Below are 22,749 nucleotides of genomic sequence, written 5' to 3' on the forward strand. Positions count from 1 at the left end.
GGTTGGAAGGTTGGGCACCCCCACCGCCCCAGCTGTGCGGCGGTGCCGGACCCCGGAGTAGCCGAATGGATGCTGCACGCATGCCCGCGGCATCCATTCAGTGCCGGGAGAGGGCTGGGGGAAACCCAGCTAGTGACGGAGTGCTCAGAGACGTAATAGACTTTTTTGGTGCCCAGTGCCAGAAAGAGCATTGGTGCCCCCCCATTTTTCAAAGGGACATAACGCACCCAAAAAAGGGGAATGGCCTTATGGGGAAGGGCCAGGGAAGAGATAGGGAAGACCAGGAGATGCTGGGGATGAAATAATAGGAAGCTACAAGTGAGAATGATAATAAACAGAACATTGATGGGCCCAAACAGCGCCCCCTGACCTGCGGTGCCCTGTGCCATGGCACCGGCTGCACTACCCTAGCTACGGCCCTGGGAGTGCTAGGCACGCCCCCAGACTGATGTTACACGGGAGGCGTGCATGCGGACACGCCCCCAAATAACGTAACTTAGGGGGCATGGCCTATGGTAATTAGACCATGCCCTCAATTTCGGTCGCATTATACCCGGCCGGCACAGGGCGCGGATACCCATGGAGCCGGCCCTGGGTCAGGTTCTACCATTTGGATACCACTGATCCGGTGTTATCAGACAGTAATTTGTTTGGCCAGCATTACAGAATTTATATTTCTGACCTTGGTGAAGATAATCATCAGCTCTCATATATCAAAGGGGGTTAAAAATAGTGATTACTTAGCCCCTAGTTTGAATAAAAAGCATAAGAATCTTCAAAGATATAATCATATATTGTCATAGTCACTAGTTGGTAGTAAGTGGCTAAATGCACCAGTGATTACTCTGTTAATTTTTCATTCAGAAAATCCAATCTCAGAATCTGTTGTTTAGACTCGGAACTGGGACCACTGGGCTATACTAGATGGTGCTGGAGTGAACAAATTTAGGTAGTATTACCTCATTCATGTTATGATCAACAGTGACCACCTCTAGTAAGCCGACTAGAACTTCAGGCGACGAGGTCTTCCACCAATAACAACCGCCCGTTGTTCCCTTAGCGATAATAAATCCACCGGTACTTAGGCGGCCGCCTGTTCTTACTGCTCGGAGTATTAGCAGCTTACAGGGTGTCAACTGGAATCCTGAGATGAGAAAAAGGACTTAATATAGTAGGAGAGATGCGGCTTTGGAAGCCGATGATGTGGTGAGTCGATGGTGCGGCAAGTGTGCCGATGATGCGGCAAATGTGCCGATGGAGCGGCTTGTGTGCTGATGGTGCGGTAATAGCCGTTAGTAGTTAGTCAGATGATATGTTGTGGCTTTGAGAGACGATGTTGTGGCAAACGTGCAGATGGTGCAGCTTGTGTTTTTAAATTGGTTTGGACTGCGCTTCCTCTGCAGCAGCTCTAGTATTGTAATAGATGGTATGTGTGGTTTTATAGAGTGCTTCTAAGGTGGCTTGCATATGTGTTTGTGTTTGGAAATAATTGAATAAAATTGAACAAAATAAATAAATAAAAAATATATTAAAATGTATTATTTATTTTTATTTACAGTCAGGTACATAAATATTGGGACATTGACAGAATTTTCATATTTTGGCCTCTATTCACCACCACAATGGCTTTGAAATGAAACAAACAAGATGTGCTTTAACTGCAGACTTTCAGATTTAATTTGAGGGTAATTACATTCAAATCAGGTGAACGGTGTAGGAATTACAACGGTTTCTATATGTGCCTCCCACTTTTTAAGGGGCCAAAAGTAATGGGACTATCAACTCAAAAGCTATTTCATGGACAGGTGTGGGCTATTCCCTCGTTATTTCATTATCACTTAAGTAGGTAAAAGGTCTGGAGTTGATTCTAGGTGTGACATTTGCATTTGGAATCAGTTGCTGTCGACTCTCAATATGTGATCCAAAGAGCTGTCACTATCAGTGAAGCAAGCCATCATTAGGCTGAAAAATCAAAACAAACCCATCAGAGAGATAGCAAAAACATTAGGTGTGGCCAAATCAACTGTTTAGAACATTCTTCAAAAGAAAGAACGCACTGGAGAGCTCAGCAACACCAAAAGACCCGGAAGACCATGGAAAACAACTGTGGTGGATGACAGAATAATTATTTCCCTGGTGAAGAAAAACCCCTTCACAACAGTTGGCCAAATCAAGGACACTCTCCAGGTGTATATGTGTCAAAGTCAACAATCAAGAGAAGACTTCACAAGAGTGAATATAGAGGGTTCACCACAAGATGTAAACCATTGGTGAGCCACAAAAACAGGAAGACCAGATTAGAGTTTGCCAAACAACATCTAAAAAAGTCATTACAGTTCTGGAACAACATCCTATGGACAGATGAGACAAAGGGCCTGATTCAGACCCATTCGCTCGCAAGTGGGTCGATGGTCTGCACTGAGCATGCGCACGACGGAGGGAGCTCCGTCGTGCGCATGCGCCAGACACGACGAGCGAAGGACTTTCCTTCGCTCGTTGTGTCCGATCAAAGGGGGCGTGCTGTCAATGTTGATTGACAGCACGCCCCCTTTGGTGGGCGTGCCGGGGGCGTGCCTCCCTGACGGGGGCGTTCCCACGGAAACGCCTCCCGTCAGAAGCCGGCCCACTGACATCACTAGTGATGTCAGTGGGAGTGATTTTGGCTCTGATAGAGCCAAAATCACTCCGGAGCTTGCGGTTGAAAACCTCAACCGCAGGCTCCGGCTCGCAATTTCGATGGTCGCGATGGTCACGACCATCGCGGCCATCAAAATGCACGCTCGTATAGCCTGTGGGTGGTGACCCACAGCTATACGAGCGTCCAGGAGGACGCTCCATGAAAATGGAGCCCGGCCCTCATTCAGAGCGTGCGCTCTGCTCAGAGCGTACGGCTCTGAATGAGGGCCAAAGATCAACTTGTACCAGAGTGATGGGAAGAGAAGAGTATGGAGAAGGAAAGAACTGCTCATGATCCAAAACATACCACCTCATCAGTGAAGCATGGTGAGCCACAAAAACAGGAAGACCAGATTAGAGTTTGCCAAACAACATCTTAAAAAGTCATTACAGTTCTGGAACAACATCCTATGGACAGATGAGACAAAGATCAACTTGTACCAGAGTGATGGGAAGAGAAGAGTATGGAGAAGGAAAGAACTGCTCATGATCCAAAACATACCACCTCATCAGTGAAGCATGGTGGTGGTAGTGTCATGGTTTGGGCATGTATGGCTGCCAATGGAACTGGTTCCCTTGTATATATTGATGATGTGACTGCTATCAAAAGCAGCAGAATGAATTCTGAAGTATTTCGGGCAATATTATATGCTCATATTCAGTCAAATGCTTCAGAACTCATTGGACGGCGCTTCACAGTGCAGATGGACAATGACCCGAAGCATACTGCAAAGAGTTTTTTAAGGCTAAAAAGTGGAATGTTATGCAATGGCCAAGTCAATCCCCTGACCTGAATCCGATTGAGCATGCATTTCACTTGATGAAGACAAAACTGAAGGGAAAATGCCCCAAGAACAAGCAGATACTGAAGACATTAGCAGTAGAGGACTGGCAGAGCATCACCAGGGATGAAACCCAGCGTCTGGTGATGTCTATGCGTTCCTGACTTCAGGCTGTAATTACCTGCAAAGGATTTGCAACAAAGTATTAAACAGTAAAAGTTAGATTTAGGATTGTTTAGTTTGTCCCATTACATTTGGCCCCTTAAAAAGTGTGAGGCACATATAGAAACCGTTGTAATTCCTACACCGTTCACCTGATTTGGATGTAATTACCCTCAAATGAAATCTGAAAGTCTGTAGTTAAAGCACATCTTGTTTGTTTCATTTCAAAGCCATTGTGGTGGTGAATAGAGGCCAAAATATGAAAATTCTGTCACTGTCCCAATATTTATGCACCTGACTGTATATAAGTAAAAATTTAAAAATATAAAAATAAGGAAAAATAAATAAAACTGAAATAATGATAAAGTTGTGGATGGTATGGGAAAGGTAAGGCAGGGTAGGTAGGAGGGTAATTGGGTAGGTTGCTGTAACACTGGTATGTTTATAGCTTTTCAGTCAGCGAGTGGTTGGAGCTGCTTGTAATGCGGGTTACTGGGTGAGTCTTTAGCGTGTGGGGTCCGGTGCTCTAGGTACGGACACAGCTGCTCAGGCTAACTGTCCCTATTCCTACCTTGTATCCTGGCGAACTGAGTCTCCTGGTATCTGGTCAGACTTCTCCCAGCCTGGTCTTGCCCTGGCTTGTTTACCGCCGTACAGGAAGTTGAGGAGTGGTACTTCCGGTTCGGCATGTGCGTGTCTCACAGCTATCCAACGCGCAATTTGTGTGTTGATGGTGGGCAATAGCCTTTAGTAGATAGTCAGATGATAAGTTGTGGCTTTGAGAGCAAATCATGCGGCTTGTGGCAAACGTGCCAATGATGCGGCTTGTGTGCCGATGGTGCGGCAACGGCCGTCAGTAGATTAATGGGTAGTATGTTGGGGCTTTGAGAGCCGATAGTGCGGCAAATGTGCCGATGATGCGGCTAGTGTGCTGATGGTGCGGCAATAGCCGTTATTAAATAGACAGGTAGTTTGAAGTGAATGGTGCAGATTAGAGAGCCGATGGCAGCATGGAGATATGGATGCGGCTTGGGAGCTGTAGAAGAAGCTGGAGAGCCAGAGGTAGCACGGAAGCCACTTTGGGGAAATCCAATTCTGTGATACGAAGAGGACAAGAACGCTGAACATGCAGCCAAGCCAATGGGACTCACAAATACGCTATAGTCGGCGAGGCGGCAAAAGTCCAGTGAGTACAAATAGGAGGCAGCACCAATCACACAGCACTGTGGACGACACGTCACTTCCTGAGGCGTGCCGATCGCCTAGTGACAGGAGAAACTGGAGTAACCCTGTCCTGACTGGGTAAACTGCTTGAAGTCGTGACCGCGACTTGTAACAATTAAGTAGAATTATATTGGAGTATCAGCACAGAACAGAATGGAACTCAGAGGGAGGCACTGAATCTGAGAACGAATGATCTCCTGCCCTGCAATGGAAGCAGGCACTTGCTGGAGGAACCTGATATCAGATTTTACAGGAGTACGTACTGCTAGAAAAGTAATTGCACACACTGGTAAAGGTTGACACACTGCTGGTGATGGGAGATATACACACTCAGTATAGGTTGCGCACTCTGCAGGTTAAGGGGTAAATTTACTAAGCTCTGTGTCTGGTTGAGATTGCAATCACAGGAGTGTTTGGCCATTTTTTAGAACTCAGAAAATTTACTAAAGGCAAACTCGGATGAGAAATCATGAAACTCTCTTTAAAACACGGGTGAAAACACAAATGGAAATAAATACACCATCGGCCAAACTCGCAGGTACTTTTCATAGTTAGGAATACAACACGGGAATTTACCAAGAATCAATATTATAATCACGGGTGTAATTTTAGCAAATTCAGTCCTAAATAGAAGTTTTAAATAGACTACCTCCTGAGCTGCGTGTTTGGCAGAAACATACACAGATCACTGTGATCTGTGTATGTTTCTGCCTGTAATTAGACAAATAAGGGTTACATTTAAAAAAAGCATAACCAGCCCCGGGCTCCTGAGCCACCCCTGCTTCTAAAATTATGGGGGACAAAACGTGTAGGGTTCCCCGTATTTTATAAACCAGCACCGGATTCAGACTAGTCGGGGTGTAATGCCACGGCCAGGGGACCCTTTCACCGGGTCACCCTGGCCAAAGTATTAACACCCCCAGTTAGTCAGCCCAAGCTGGGGATCTCAGGGGAGGTGTGGACCCCCCCCAATAAAGGGGTTCCCCTCTTGTGAGCACACCGGGTGTGGACTGAAGCCCGGGGCTTTTCCCTGCACCCCTGGTCGGAGGGTGCAGGAGTAATAGCGTTAATAATAGATGGGTACTATTGATTTTTTTACACCGCCGGGTCCGGTAACAGGCAGATGAGTGCGTTGTGTGGCATCCAATCTCTAGACCAATTTTATAGTGTTCAGCTGAAACCCAACTTCCAACACGTTTGTGAAATATGTGGTGAAGATAAAAGGGAGATTAGTAAAGCTGGGTACACACTATGCGATTCTTGGCCCGACATGGCTATATCTGTCAGCTCGGCCCGATAATTGTGTATTGTGTACACAGCACCAGAGTATATAAGAAGCGTCTACACAATACAATAGCGTAATGGCGAATATTGTACTTCCTCTTACTGTATTGTCCCTTCAGGCCAGCCCATTATTATAACTAATTAGCATTTTCCAGCCTGAAAGAACAATCATCTGACAGTGTGATAGTTTGGAACTAAATGATTATTGGATACTGTGTACAGTGTATATCAGCCGTTTTCTGGATGATTTTGGTCGGGCTGAATCGTTGTAGTCATTAGCATCATTGGGCAAAATCTTATAGTGTGTAACCAGTTTAAGCAATGAATGACAGCTTACACAGTAGAAAAATGCACTCCCTGACTTAGCTGGTGCTCACATACTATAGAATCTGAATAACAAATAGTTTGTGGTAAAAATTACCATCAGGTAATGACCAATGTTGTAATGAAATGGTTGACTGACAAATTTTGATGCTATGTTCCCACAGCTCCAGAACGTACCGAGATGTCCGAAGAGGAGTCTACGTTCCGTACACTCAAGGAAAGTGGGAAGGGGAATTGGGTACAGACTTGGTTACAATTCCACATGGTCCCAATGTCACCATCACAGCAAACATTGCAGCCATCACTGACTCTGACAAGTTCTTCATCAACGGTTCCAACTGGGAAGGGATTCTGGGATTGGCATATGCTGAAATTGCAAGGGTGAGTGGATTAAAGCAGGATTGTTTTGTGGGGGTCAATCTAAGAGACATAATGGAACCGGTTCTTAGTTCCGCTCAACTCTGAATGTGAATGGATCGTGTGGTTTTTAGCAGTATATGCGCACGCAACGTGGACAGAACACGCACCCTAAAGATGATGGTATAAGTGAGGGGGGCAGGGTGAGGGAAATGCACACGAGGTTACACTCAAAAGATTTGATTTGCTTCTCAGTTTTGTTAATCTGTGAAGTTTTCCATCACTCATTATTTCTCTCTATTACTCATCTATCGGTCCATCCTCTATCAGCCTGATGACACGCTGGAACCATTCTTTGACTCTCTGGTGAAGCAGACGCGGATCCCCAACATTTTCTCTTTGCAGCTGTGTGGGACAGGATATCCCATCAAGGAGAACAACCTGTCTTCCTCCGTAGGGGGGAGCATGGTGAGTAATATGAATGGTGGAAGTGGTCATGTTGGAGGGTAGGCTGTTCTAGTGCGGTACTGCAGCTGCAGACTAGTGCATGCATGTGAGAGGGTTGGAAGGGGGGTTGAGGGGGAGGGGGGGGATCATTAATCTCGAATTATGATGATGTATGAGAATCCCTACTACTATTGTGTGGGCATAATGTGTATAAGGGGTTTGGGGTATTACTTTATAATGTAATGTGAATAACAAACACTACTGTGCGGTGTAATGTGAGTTGGTACTTTTGTGTGGCCATGTCCCTTTCCCGTGAGGCCACGCCCCTTTATTTTTGGCGCATGCCTTCGCCGTGCACTATCCCTGTTTAAAATATAGGGGGGCACCAATGCTCTTTTTGGCACAGGGCACCAAAATGCCTGGTTATGGCTCTGGGTTTAATCCAGAAATCCATCATGGATATTACTCGTGTTTATGCGAGAGGGCTTTACATAGTCACAGTCATGTCTACAAGAGAAGAAATGTTATATAGCCACTAAGATCTAATAAGCATAATTAAATATGCATGTATGCTGCTCTCTATAGGTGATTGGCTGGATTGACCCATCTCTGTATGTAGGTAATATCTGGTACACACCAATCAGAAAGGAGTGGTACTACGAGGTCATCATTGTAAAGATTGAAATCAATGGACAGGATTTGATGATGGACTGTAAAGAGGTAAGTGGTATTGAAGTGGCAATCTCTGCACACACTGGGTCACGCAGCGGCCACAATGCGCATGCGCAAGCCCCGGAGCGAGAGAGAAATGATCTCGCTCCAGGGCTCACTACAAAAGGGGCGGCTGTCGATGTTGATCGACAGCTCGCCCCGTTTTGTAGGCGGGGCGGGGTGGTGGCTACACAAACGGAGACATTCCTGACAGAATGCCTGCCGTTTTGTGGGCGGCTGCACTGACATCAGCAGTGATGTCAGCGGGGAGCTTCCTGCTCGATCAGAGCAGGAAGCTCCCTGGGGCTTGCGGTTGCCGAGACCCAACCTTAGGGTCTCGTCGCAATCCCCGATGGTCGCGATGGTCTTGACCATCGCGACCATCACCCTGGTCGGTCGCTGAAGCTGTGGGTGGTAACCCACAGCTTAGCTAGCGACCAGGACGCCGCACTAAAAAAAACAAGTGGCCTCCCTCATTCAGAGCGAGCGCTCGCTTCTTGCGAGCGCCTCTGAATGAGGGCCACTGATTTGTAGTATCATTTAAATTGTATCAGGTTTACATTTAAGTGTCATAATATAAACTTTTATCTATAAGCTGAGCCCTCAACTTCCAAATAAGATTCTCCCTGACTTTTGATTTTTATATATTTTTCTTACCTAGCATGGACTCAATAATATCAGCAGTTAATTCACAGTCCCTTTTGCTATAAACATCCCACGTTTTATGTATTTGATGTATTTGTAATGTAGAGTACGATCTGTTTGGTAGGAGCTAAGCTTGGCATCAACTCAATTGTACAGTAACCCTGAAAAAATGTTTGAGATTAGCATGTACATTCTTACATAGCAGAATGTACATCATTTTACAGTGAAAATATAAATACTTAACACAATATATAAACAGAGCACTAAATACTGTGACAGTGCTGGCTGCTCCCAGCAGAGAACCACGTGGCACGGGTAGTTATCAGACACACAGCACGTCCGTCCCACATGCTTAGTACTGAGAGGATGGGTCACAAAAAATAAAGAAATCAATAAGTTGGAGAAAGTAGACTCTTATGGGACGAAGCCTAAGTAGATGACTTGGAGAAGGCAGAATATTGGGGGTAAACAACCCAGAACTCTCTGAAGTGCCAACAGAGATACAGAAATCCATATGTTGCTTGTGGGAAGCTAGGTAGCTTAAAGGCTGCATATATATGAGGTCTGATTGACACGACCTTTAGTTATTTTAGGGACCTATTAATCAACGTGCAACGATAAGGCTAAGGGGTATATTTACTAAAGTGCGGGTTTTTAGAAGTGGAGATGTTGCCCATAGTGACCAATCAGATTCTACTTAACATTTATCTCGCACCTTCTAGAAGATAATAGCTTGAATCTGATTGGTGGCTATAGGCATCATTTCCACTTCTAAAAACCCGCACATTAGTAAATATTCTCCTGAGTTTTCTACTGACGCACTTTCAACACAACTTGTCTCCACACCCACTCCCATAGCTTAATATGTCACAATGTAGTCTATATTTTTTTCCAATATTATCCCCAGGGTACTGATTTCTCAGGTGCATACAGGGCCTGATTCAGAGCCGCTCGTAAGTGGCCGCTCGTTCGCTCCGAGCGATGTTCGCACAGCTGCGCATGCGTATGGGTTGTAATATTCATGCGCGAACCAGTCATTGCGGTCGGAAATTGGGTGCTCGCAAAATAGCGAATGCCTGCTAATTTGAGTGACAGAATGAGGCGTTTGTGGGTAGTAACAGGGGAAGGTGCTTGAAAACAGGGAGTGGAGATCCGAACGCAGGCGTGCCAAAAGGTCAAAACGGGCGTTTTAAGGGTGTGCATAATTAACAAAGCAGCGTCATCTACCACGTCACTTGGTTGTTTCTTAGCCTGAACTGTTCGCATGATTGCGGTACGAAAATCCTACCACAAGCACTGCGAGCAGTTCATACGCCTATCGATGTACTCGATTAATCAAATAAATAGCGGAGATGACATAGGATGCGAGCGCCCAGGGGGCGTCTTTACAAAATAGCGAGCGCATATTTCGTTCGCTCGCTCAGACATAGAGGCGTCAACAGACCGCAAAGAGCGAGCGCTCAATTTAAATAGCTGGCCCCTTTTTCTAAACGAGCGAGCGCAAATAGCGTCCGGCTCTGAATCAGGCGCACAGTCCAGTGCCGCAGTTGTAGTTATCATTTTAGTTTACTTTTTGTCTTCTCAGTACAACTATGATAAGAGCATTGTTGACAGTGGTACCACAAACCTACGGCTGCCAAAACGAGTGTTTGATGAAGCTGTAAAAGCAATTAAAGCCGCTTCTTCGGTGAGTGAAAGCAATTAATACTATAACGTGTCATTTGTATTTGCATATGTACATACTATTCACTCTATACAATACTGTGCACTATTTCAAATAAACATTTGGATATTTTTAAGGAGCATTTGATTTGGGTCAAAGCCAGGGTTGCCATGAGGGGGGTACAGCCGATGCTAATATACCGGGACCTGGCTCAGGCCTGCAGATGGTCTCACCTGTGAAAGAATGACAAGTACGCCAATTATCAATGGCAGATATTTTGCTGTTGTGTGGGAGGGGGGCTCCCGTAGGTACAGGAGTATATGTGCACCTTCAATTACATCTTCTTTATTTAACATACACACTTCTCAGTAATGTCCTACCTGGGGCGTTTTAAGAGAGGAGAGGGCTGGTGTGTGGGCCTTTCCTCTCTGGCAGCGCAGTAGATTCTGGTTTGGTGCAAGAATCTACTGCGCATGCGTGGGTCTCCGGGAAAATGGCGTCCGCACCTTAATCCCAGGAACATTGCTACTGTGCATGCGCAAGTCACCGAAAAAACATCCGCTGCCATTTTCCCAGCTGACCTGGTGCTGCAGAGCAGCACTCTGGAAACTGTGGAGAGCTAAGTACATCAATATTTGGGTGAGCGCTGTGTGACTCGGTAGAGCAAGCTCTTTTTAATGTGACTTTTTCCCTCCAAATGCGTCCTATTCGCATCGATGAAGGGAAAAAGTCACACGAAAAGACGCTCGGCGCTACAGAGTCACACCGCGGCATGGATGACTAGAAGGGCTGTTTAACCTGCAAGGAGGCTAGATGTATGTGGACATATCTGTATAGTAAGAATTAGCAAGCTATTAGGTGGCTGACTGCAGTGTGATTGGTGCTGGGTTCTAGACCTGGGTATGACTGTTGAGAAATGTGTGATTTAAAATAAAGGACAATGTAACTGAATGGCAGGGTGCTCACAAATGTCTGTTCAGTGCACGAAAATGGTACAAGAGGATTGGTGTTCACATCCCTTTTGTTGAAATATTCTGAAAGTCAGTTATAAGAAAGTGTGTTATAAATGTGTGTGTGTGTATTTATATACAGTATGTCATGTGGGAAGAACTATCATAGCATGTGCTGGCTCTGAGCGCCAGAGCTTGTTGGACCCCTGCATCCAACGGGTCGGAGGCGGGGAGATGAGAAGGGTGGCCATGATTGTTCCATCAACTCATCTAGTATGTGTTATTTTTTTTATGTGATATAAAACAACCTGTAGCCAATCAGATCATTAGGATGCTCAGTACTTCAGGAGATATTGTTGGAGCAAACAACGTTCCCACCTGTGTGGTTGTGTATGTGATGAGGGGAGACAGCAAGCAGGAAGCCATGGTGTGAGAGCTGGATTGTGAAATGAACAGGGTCCCGGAACTGCACAAGAAAACCAGCAACATAATCTGGTGTTATTGTTGCTGTTGGCAGAGGAGTGCAGTTAAGCCTTTGAAGCTGAATAATGAGTTGGAAGCAGAGCAAAAAAAAAAGCCAGTAACTTTGCATCTGGAACAAACCATGTTGCAATACAAGGGGTGCAAATGTATCATTTTTGGAGGGTTTTTTTGCATGCAGGGTACATACTGGCCACTTTTGGATGTAGCCCACAAATGCTGGAGAGCTTTATTTTTACATTGCAATGTAGATTGATTTTGGAGACGCCCCTCTCTAATCTAAATCTATCTGTACATTTGATTACATGTATTATTTCTGGTATTATAGGAACCCTTGGTCAAACGTGACAAAACGGAATAAGCTCTGCCAAGGCAACAGCTCCAACCAAAACATGTATTTGTTTCGCACATCCATAAATATGCCTGATCAATTCATAATTATTTGCAATTCTTACATATTTCCTTGTTAAGCCATCTCAGCTTGTTACTCAACATTCTGACATTCCATAGACGGAGAAATTCCCCGATGGGTTCTGGTTGGGAGAACAACTTGTTTGCTGGCAGGAGGGTACCACCCCTTGGAATATCTTCCCGGTGATATCCCTCTATCTGATGGGCGAGGCTACCAACGAGTCTTTTCGCATCACCATATTACCACAGGTTAGCACTTTGTTCATACAAAAATCTCTAGGTATGAGCTAGACGCACCTCATGGTACCTTTCATCCTCCTGGTTAATGTAATTTTTTTATTTATTTAAATTTCACATATGCAATAAGGAAATAAACAAACGTGAAAAACAAAAAATGTTTGACAATGCATAAAGTATATGTTATCTCCATACAACAAAACATACATAAGGGCCAATAAATGTACGATGACATACATTCGTATATAAAAAATTTACTAATCACATTGCAGACCCGATTGACCCTTCAAATACGTGCTGTAATTGGACCAATATCTGTGGTTGTGTAGATATTAATTATCAGCATTCATTCCTGGATATATCTTATTATAATTGGCAGCTGCTACAATATTTAGGGAGAACTGTCCATATATTATGGTTTAATACCAGACCATGCCGGTGAATCCAGGGTTCTTTAGCAGGTAATAGTCCATGCAGGATAGTTGTCCCCTCCGGTGTACAATGTAAAATGCTGGTGCTCTCAAAGGTAGTTTAATGCTGCCCATCCACTAGACGATTTTGACAGGCGATTGCACGATAACGACGTCGCTTGCAAATCGTCCGCAAATATGGCACTTTAAAGTCAGAAACGACCAGCGATGCGCGCTAGCTGGTCGTTTCCGACATCTATCATCGGGAAAACATGCTGGTCAACCTGACCAGTGGCGTATCTAGAATGGGTGCAGGGTGTGCGGAGAACCCGGGCCTCTTAGAAGTCCCACGTAGGCGCATGGGTCCGGCACTGTAAAAACGACCATTTGCTGGTGACCAGTGCATCCTCTATAGACTCTGGGCGCACTCTAGTGCCCAGAGTCTATAACTCCGGCGCTGGCCGCGCACAGCTTAGTGTGCTGGCCGTGCGCCGGACAGAGAGGAGGGAGCCCGTGTCGGAGACTGCACAGGGGCCCCCTCCTCTCTAGAAACGCTCCTGAACCTGACAATAACGTCAGGTTCAGCATGTTGCCATATGATTGATGAGCCTGCACTGAACGACTCCTCGTCCAGTGTAGGCTCATCACAGACATATAAACGACAGCATGATTACAATGTCGTTATCGTGCTGTCGTTTCTACAGTCTGCTAGTGGATGGGCAGCTTTAGACAGTTATTCTAGGTAACTGGCACATCGCAACAGCTCCTCAGCCATCTGGGGTCAGGGTATTGCAGTCAAATTGGCCCATCGAACGCGTTTCCCTGACATAAACCTGCAGCTTTATTAAAGGTGACATTCTATAATGCAGCATTAACAGACTAGGGGGTCTATTTTCTAAGCAGTGTTAGGAGACAGAGTGAAAAGTGATAAGAAAGTGATAAGGTGCCATCCAGTCAGCTCCCATCACTTTTCACTCTGGGCCTGATTCAGAGACGTACGCTCTGAAAGAGCGCTCGCTCTGAATCAGGGCTTTTTTTTTTTTGAGCGGCCTCCTGGCCGCTCGCATAGCTGTAGGTGACCACCAACAGCTATAGCTAGCGGCCAGGTTGATGGTCGCGATGGTCTAGACCATCGCGACCAGCGGGCTTGCGAAGAGACCCTTGTGGTAGGGTCTCGTGGCCACAAGCCCCAGAGAGCTTTCGGCTCTAATAGAGCCAGAAGCTCTCCCACTGACATCACTGGTGATGTCAGTGGGGCCGCCCCCAAACGGCAAGTGTTTCGTCGGGAACGCCTCCCTTTGGCCGGCCACCCCCCCTGGCCCGCCCACCAAATGGGACAAGCTGTCACTTACCATCGACAGCTCGCCCCCTTTGGTGCGAGACCCGGAGCGACAGAGCACCCATTGCTAGCTGGGTCTCGCGCATGCGCACGACGGAGCCGGCTCCGTCGTGCGCATGCCTCAGTGGGCAAACATCGACCCCGTTTCGAGCGCTCAGCGCTTGCGACCGGGTCTGAATCAGGCCCTCTGTCTCCTAACACTGCTTAGTAAATAGACCCCCAGATCACACTATTAAGCTGGTTCTATCCGTCATGGCCATGTTCCGCACTCCCATAATCGGAGAGTAGAGAGTAGATTGTCAAGAAAACTACTCCAGGCAAAAGGAGATTGCAGACATTTTAACTATATCCGATTAAATTTGGTCATGGTGGGCCTGATTTGGAGATGGACGCTATAGCACAGACGCTGCGTCTTTGTGCTAAAATATGCGTAAAGAGAGCCCCACTGCCAGCTTCTGTGACCTGCTGTGTCCGAAGACGCAGCATCGGATCAACTGCGTGACCATCAGACATCTGAGTAACCCTCAGGTTACACATGATGTCCGGTTAAATCACGCTGCCGGGGCCAGTGAAGCTGCGCCCAAGGACGCAGCCACTGGCTTTGGCACACCCAGAAAACTGCTGCCTGCCGCCGCCCCCAAACGTCAGCAGTATGTCAGTCATGCTGTGGCTTTTGGGGCACAGATCGGCTCCTGCACAAATGTGGGGACTTGGTTCAGAACCCTCTGCTGGACACCCCCCCCCCCCCCTCCTAATGACTAATAAGGCAAATAAAAAATTACAAAATAATTCACCCCCCAAAAATACGTCATTTTTGGGGCAAAAATGTAAAAAGTGTTGGAAAATGGGTAAAAAGTAGGGGGCTTGGTACTTTGGGGGCTATAAGGTTGGGACAGGAGTTTTTGGGATTGCAGGAGGCTGTAGCAGGTGTACGTTTTTATTTTTTAAATCTTCACTTTAGAGACACCAAAATATACTTGTACCCATTTACATGTACCCCAAATTTAACTACGGTACTAAGTTTTCTCAAAAAAAATTGCTTTATATAATTTTTCCACACTTATGCAAATATACATACAGTATAACAGCCCTTTGACGCAATATAAGATCACTAAATACTTTTATTAGGGCTATTAATATTCTTCTATATTGATTCCCAGCGTGGGTTAGTATTTTTATGGGGTACAGACTGATTTCCCAAAAAATATGCTGTCCTTTTCGCTATTCACTACATTCACCTATCTGCGTTTTTGCCTGTTTTGGAATTGAACAGGGTAAAAAGCAGAGATGCGCATGGCGAATACATCGCGTCCAAACAGGCGAATGAGGCAAAATCATTGCGCTTTTCGCCAAACCGGACTTTTCGCCTCTAATTGAATTTGGCCCTATATCTGTAATATTTTTGTTTCCATTTCTTTGTTTCTTCCCTGTGATGTAAATGTTCCATCCATACACGTTTCCCTAGTGTAACTGATCACCAGCATAGACCACATGCTCTCACCTTTTCTCTTCCTTGCAGCAATACCTGCGTCCTGTGGAGGACATAGCTACCTCTCAGGATGACTGTTATAAATTTGCCGTGTCCCAGTCTTCCACAGGCACAGTAATGGGTGCTGTCATCATGGAGGGCTTCTATGTTGTTTTCGACCGTGCTCGTAAACGCATTGGATTTGCAGTCAGCACATGTCATGGTGAGAACCCATACGCACTTGCTTACGTCTATCACAAGCATTATCACAAGCATTATTTTTGTATTGTGACATGAAATTTGTTTTGCCGATAAGATGCAGAATTACTTCCTTTTGTTTGTTAAATGTGCAGTGTGGCAGCCATTTGTACGGTTCATTTGGCAACAGTCACCATCTGTTCGTCCGTCATTCAGTTATGATGTGGGTGGGTAAAAATTGTGTAGCCATTCCGATCATTGGAACTTTCACAGCAACATAGAGTATTTTGTGATGAGTGCGCTGACCTTGTGGAAGGATATCCTGTTAAGGTGTCATTGTAAAATAAATTGTATGGTATGCAAATTGTTTGTTCTAGGAAATAGGCAGTGGCATAACAAGGGTATTTGGAGCCCAGGGCAAGATGAAAAATGGAGTCCCTACTATGTGCGCGCTCTGGAAAAGTGGGCATGGGCTCATGCCTCAAGGGGTATGGTCACTGAAAAATGGGGCATGTCAACATGACCAGTCACTCTGGGAACATTCCTTTTCATTCCATATGCACCTTAATGCCCCCAGTAGTAGTGCCTCTAATGCAATGACCCCAGTAGCAGTGCCCCTTATGCAATGCCCCCTGTTGTAGTGCACATCATGCAGTGCCCCTTATGCAGTGCCCCCAGTAGTGCCCAATATATAGTGCGCCTTATGCAGTGCCCCTAATGCAGTGCCCAATATATTGTGCTCCCAGTAGCAGTGTCTTTGACATAAAACACACAGACACAAACCCACACACACAATATTATACTTATCAGAATACCCGCACCTGCTCTTGTGCCCGCCGCTGTCCGCTGCTCCCGTCCTGCTCGGCACTATGGGATAGACATCATGACGCTTCTTCCTACATCCAGTTCGGGAGCCGGAATGCGGAGCTCATGAGTGAGCGCCAGCCCGGCTCTGGCCCTGGGTGCAGCAGCCAATAAGAGTCTGTCTGCAGTGCTAAAACAAACACACCGCCTCCACCGTGTTTGTTTTAATATGTAGTGCCCCGGACCGCACGTGCTCTGGATTGCAGCCAGTGGCGCCACCCGTGTCCTGCTCTACCCCACCCCACGTTATGCAACTGGAAATAGGCTATTAGCACCAGCAACAGCTAATAGGTGGTAGCAGCCTCCCGTAGTAGACTCTCTATGGAAGAAACAGACCATTTTTTTTGCATGTGACTGTGCGGGCGGAGGTCATATGATCAGCTCATTTAGCAGCTGTGATCTGTGCGCACTGAGCCTGCCAGATTTATCCGTAGACTGAAGGCTGAATGTGTTGTTAAACTTTAAAGTTGTTTTACTTAACTGGGTTATTTTTTTTATAATTTGCCCTCACTAGGAACAGTAGAACCATTTTAAAACAGTAATGTATTTCCCTGTCCGTAACAGAGTGTGACAGTATAAAGGTAACTCTTGAGAACTGGAAAACAGTGTAATCAAGACACTATTTTGTGTAATGAATCCTACTGGGAAAAGATTGTAAATCAGACTCTAAAGCATAACCTCTGGGCTGTGGAGTGGAGGTGGTAAATTTTGTCAGTGGCTTATATGGTACAGCGGCTCTAGTGGTATCTTCCGGGTCCGGTGGTGACGTCCTGATGACTTCCAGATGGATCCTGCAGCGCTTTGTCATTATGTTGTACTGCTGGGGCACATGAAATTGTTTAAGCTGCAGGTCATACATGTTGATCTCCTCTCACCGGGCTTCCCATAGTGTTTGTTGACAGTATCAACATCAACAAGCACACTGCATACCAAGAGTAGTATATCAGCTAGATATATTAGGCATGGGAGGCCTCTTTGATGCAGGTAACTGATAATGACTTCCATTATTCTTGTGAACACATAAGGGACATTTGACAAATCCATCACCATCCTAGGTTTGATCCAGCCAGATGAACCTTAGAAACCATCTGTGGTTCTGGCAAATCGAAAATTTTTATGACAATCTTCATTGATTATGGACTTAAGTAAAAACGTGCGATGTCAACACTACCATAACTGGCCGATATGTGCGCAGCCAGCAACACAGCGATTCCCGATGGCACACCACTCACAATGAAATTCCATTGGTGAAATGTGCAGCTATTAAGGTCTGCAAAGGACTTAACCTTATGCCTTAATTTTATCTCTTCAATAAAATTGGGACTAAAGAGACCATCGGGTCTATTTACGAAGCCTTGGATGGAGAAGTGGTGAACGGAGATAAAGTCCCAACCAATCAGCTCCTAACTGTCATTTTTCAAACACAGCCTGTGACATGGCAGTCAGGAGCTGATTGGAAGGGACTTTTTATCTCCATCTAAGGCTTAGTAAATAGACCCCCATAAATCTCCAGATTGAGAAACTCATTGCACTGGAGGTCAGTTATCTAAACCCTAGTAAGCCAGAGAGATCTCTGTAGATTGGATATGTGCCTGAAGGACTGTTCAGTTAGGATCCCTGCACTGCTGATGGACTTAAGCATCACAAGGTTGGATGCCATTAAGTATCCCCTAAAGGCACAACTCTGTCCTTCCTGTTCCACCTTATACGACTAGCTGTAACAGCAAGTTGGAATTGGGACTTACTGAATGAGTCTGTACCTACGGGCTCTATGTTTCAAATGCGAGAAGGGTCAATTTATGGGTCCACTATGGCAGAAATTTCAGGAAGACCTGTATGATTCCAGAGGACCAGATCATCCACCCTTGTAAGATTGGTAAAGTCAGAAATCTGGCTATAAAAATTATGTTTAGACCTTCCCTGGTCATCTGAAGGTCACTGATTTTGATTCTTATCAGTGGAAGTCAATGACTGGAAGTAGGGCCAACTACCTCCTCCTTAGAGGACTAACTACCATCCATTCCTGGCAGTAACCCAACAGTGAAAGGATAAGTACGCTGGTCCACCTGTGACTGCAAAACTGGGCAGGAATGCCCAGCCCTGTGAAGGCATGATTATCATGCATGCTTTTGGCTGTGCAAAGGAATGATGATTTACTGAAACTTTCCTTCCTTATACACTCTTGTACTTTAGTTGCCAATAAACTCTACAGTCAGGGGGAGTGATTGAGACCTTGAACCAGGCAATGCAGATGTTTTAACATCCCTATGCTCAGTTGAAACTCAGGTACTGAACAAGCTGACTTGCAGTTAGAAACACTCACAGCTTAGTTTGAATATGAACGGCTCCTAGTTGTGAAGTCCTTGACAAAAAAACAAACAAAACATCACAATAAAGTTGGGGGTAAGTTCTCACAAAGTTTGTAGCACTAACTTATGAGGCCCTAACATGGAACCTCACGTTAGTGACAGAGGGGTGTAAAAATGAAACAGGCTAGACTGGTGTATTTCTAGAACTAGAAGGCTGCTGGGACACACGTAGATAGAGTTTTAAAGGGCCAGTAAAAATTGTTTGTATGGTAACCAAGTTTTGCTTGTTTATCCACGAAGAAGGTGAGAGGTGCTTGACAATAATGTACAAGTATTCAGGGTGCACTATTACTAAAAGTTTGAATAGATCATAAAGTAGGTGGAAATTCAGGTGAACAGTAAAGTGCTGGGGACAACCATCAGTAATGTTATAATAAGTAGTGGACATGATAGCTCAACTGTTCTTTTTGTTATGTAGAAATTGTTTCACACACACCGTTGTGGCTTCATTTCTTGCAGTTCATGACTATTCCCGCAAGGCATCTGTGGACGGCCCATTTTATGCCTCTGACCTGGAAGACTGTGGCTATAACACCCCCCAGCTGGATGAATCGGCATTGATGACCACCGCTTATGTAATGGCTGGTGTGTGTGCCCTCTTCATGCTCCCCCTCTGTCTAATGCTATTCCAGTGGCGTTGTTCCCGCTGCCTAAGACGATCGCAAGATGATTTTGCCGATGACATTTCCCTGCTGAAATAAGCAACTATCACCTCCGCCTACCATCCTGAGGTGGCTGCACCCAAGTGGCAGCAAGAGCACCTGAGCTGTGCTAGACCGGGCCTCGCTCCTGCCCGAAACTGACTGCCAGATAAGCTAGGGCACATGAATCGAACGGTCTGCCAAACGATGGGTTATTTTGCAGCTTTAAAATACAGCCTTTTAAATCTTTCACTTGTGATTCAACAAAAATGCATCTTTATATGTATCAATGCTAAAAGAAATTAGGACAGTGGGTGTGTTTATTAACACTAAGCCATAGTGAAGAGTAACAGAAATTGCATTCCCAATGGTTCATGCTTAATATGACTGCTTCCGAGGCTTTGGTTTGCTTGTGACCATCTAAGTGAACATTATGTGACCTTTAAATAGGAAAGCAGTTAAAGGGAATAGGGTAAAGGAAGAGCATAGGGAAAAGAAGGCACATGGGTACTGAATATGCAGCATCTCTAGGGATCCATATGTAGCCCTTCATTTACAAGTGTGATTGTAGCTTCGCTACACCCATGAAGAATGGTTAAAGCAGGCCAGTACCTGTCTGAAGTGAAAATATCTTTTTTTCCAGTCCACAAGGGCTACAATGCATTAAGGACCAAACCTTTAACACAAGAATGGAAATGTTAACAAGATAATACCACAACACAAAACTGATAGTTTTTTTTTTATATATTTAGACACAATACACGGTATTGCCTTCAAACATTGGTGGCATATAGACTCAGTGGCCACTTTATTGAGTACACCTGTTTGTTAATGCATATATCTAGTCAGTCAAACATGTGGCAGCTACTCAACGCATAAAATCATGTATACTCTACATGATAAAGAGGTGCAGTTATTGTTTAGACAAAATACCAGAATGGAGATGAATTAGACGAATGTTCAGACCGGTTCAAACTGACAGGAAGGCAACAATATTTATAAAAAAAACACAAAAACATTGTTATTCAGAAGAGCATCTCTGAATGCACCTCACAATGAACCTTGGGCTACAGCAGCAGAAGACCACACCGGGTGTCACTCCTGTCACCTAAGAGCAGGAAACTAAGGTTACAGTGGGCACAGGCTCACCAATACTGGGCAGTTGAAGATGGGAATAATTTGCCTGGTATAACAAATCTCGATTTCAGCTGTTACATGCAAACGGTAGGGTCAGAATTTGGCGTAAACGACAGGAATACAAGGATCCATCCTGATCTGGCTGGTGGTGGTGTATTGTTTTCTTAGTACACGTTGGAACCTTTTATGGCAACTATCTACCATTTTTAATGGCTGTTTCAAGCAGGATATCATGCCATGTCATCATATGCTGGTTCCACCAACATGACACTGAGGTTAGTGGCCTCCACAGTCACTAGATCATAACCTTTAAGAATGGAATGGAAGACTCGCAACATGAATCATGCAATCAACAAATCTGCAACAGCAACTACATGAAGTGGTCATGACAACATGGACCAGAATCTGTAAGGAATGTTGCTAGCACCTTTATGAATCCACTTCATGAAGAATTCAGGCTGTTTTGGGGCAAAGGTGGTACGACCCAGTACTAAAACAGTGCACCTAATAAAGTGGCTACTTAGTGTATATACTTTTGACCAAGAAACTCTACCGTTAGGGGTAAGGGTTCAGACCTGAACCGTTCCATACCACCGTAGCAGTTACACATGTAAATAGCAGAGTTTTACTACTTTGTGGTAATATCTTTTTTTTCTTGGTATTTATTTTATGAAAACCGGAGGAAAAAATAAAACAGCAACAAGAAAAATCACTATTATTATTTTAGGCCTAGAAACCAAAATTACACAGGTGTCATGTATATTGGATCACAATTATGCCAATTATTGGCTAGGAATACTGTACATGTTATTTAAAGTAATATGAACACTCTTTTTTTTATAACAAACTAGTAGCTCTGCTCAAACATGTATCAAAAAAAAAGTCATTAAAACCCACATGCAAATCTTTGCAGGACATAGATGAGAGTGTTCATTCTTACAGAAGTATAAACAGGAACGCTAGTTTCTTTTAGCTGGCCATTGTGTCTGAGTGCCACAAAAATGTATTATATTTGTATCTGCTTCTCTGGGAATCGGTATGATATCCCGGCTGCCGCATGGCCGGGAGTTCGAATCCTGGCAGTGGCAGCCCAACAAAACAGCAGAGCCCGGCAGCGGAAGCTCGACAGCGCTGGAAATCCCGATCGTGGTAAGGTAAGTACTAATCTAACCTCCCCCCTGTGCCTAACCCTAATCCCCCCTCTAAGTGCCTAACCCTAACCCCCCCTTCCCCGCTGCCTAAACCTAAGTCCCCCGGGGGGGTGCCTAACCCTAAGTCCCCCCCTGGGGGTGCCTAGCCCTCCCTCCCCCTAGCCTAACCCTCCCGGGGGTGCCTAACCCTTAGTCCCCCCCGGGTGCCCTAAATCTAACCCTCCCCCCCCCGCGGCTGTCTGCTCGCGGCATCCGCTCGATCGGGATGCCGGGCGCCAGTCTCCCGGGGTCGGGGAAACGGGCGGCGTCTAGATATAGACGCCGGTCAGTTATCCCACGGCGGAATAAAGCAGTCGGGAAGCCGGCTGCCAGGATTCCGGCGGCCGGCTTCCTGATTGTATACCGCTTCTCTGTACCATAAAAACAGACACAACACCAAGCAATGGAGAGAAAATAGCCACAGACTTGTATTATACTTATTTAAGGGGAGGGGTCTACCTATACAACCCATTGACAGCCAGGCCATGGATATTGCTGCAGATAATCAATAATCTAAGGGTTTCATTAACAGTGCCCATCCACAGCCACCTATTATTCCCAAAACAAAGTATGATCGCCCAAAGAGTGGTTTGAAAACCCCTCCAGGACTGCCACCTAGCCAATCCCAGGGTTTCTCCTAACACACAATTATATTCCTATCCAGCCCCACCTCTACCATGGACAACCAATAAATAATTTCCTTTTAACCTAATGACACATAACATTGTTTATAATTTTTTTCATAATCATGTCTTTGTTTCTGCTTATATGCTTTATTTT

General features: G+C 45.3%; 1 protein-coding gene across 1 annotated transcript in view; it reads left to right on the forward strand.

The window, feature by feature from the left end:
- The window catches only part of BACE1 (beta-secretase 1), a 41,421-nt gene extending 19,734 nt beyond the window's left edge, over positions 1–21,687 (forward strand). Inside the window, exons 3-9 of the mRNA XM_088456015.1 lie at positions 6,617–6,833; positions 7,140–7,277; positions 7,842–7,976; positions 10,198–10,299; positions 12,216–12,365; positions 15,622–15,793; positions 19,461–21,687. Coding sequence (XP_088312141.1) covers positions 6,617–6,833; positions 7,140–7,277; positions 7,842–7,976; positions 10,198–10,299; positions 12,216–12,365; positions 15,622–15,793; positions 19,461–19,702 — 1,156 coding nt within the window. The 3' untranslated portion in view covers positions 19,703–21,687. The remainder of the gene's footprint in view (positions 1–6,616; positions 6,834–7,139; positions 7,278–7,841; positions 7,977–10,197; positions 10,300–12,215; positions 12,366–15,621; positions 15,794–19,460) is intronic.
- Positions 21,688–22,749: the final 1,062 nt, after the last annotated feature.

This window comes from Taudactylus pleione, unplaced genomic scaffold, assembly GCF_031769625.1.
Source record: "Taudactylus pleione unplaced genomic scaffold, aTauple2 ptg000683l, whole genome shotgun sequence".
In the NCBI taxonomy this organism is placed as follows: domain Eukaryota; kingdom Metazoa; phylum Chordata; class Amphibia; order Anura; family Myobatrachidae; genus Taudactylus; species Taudactylus pleione.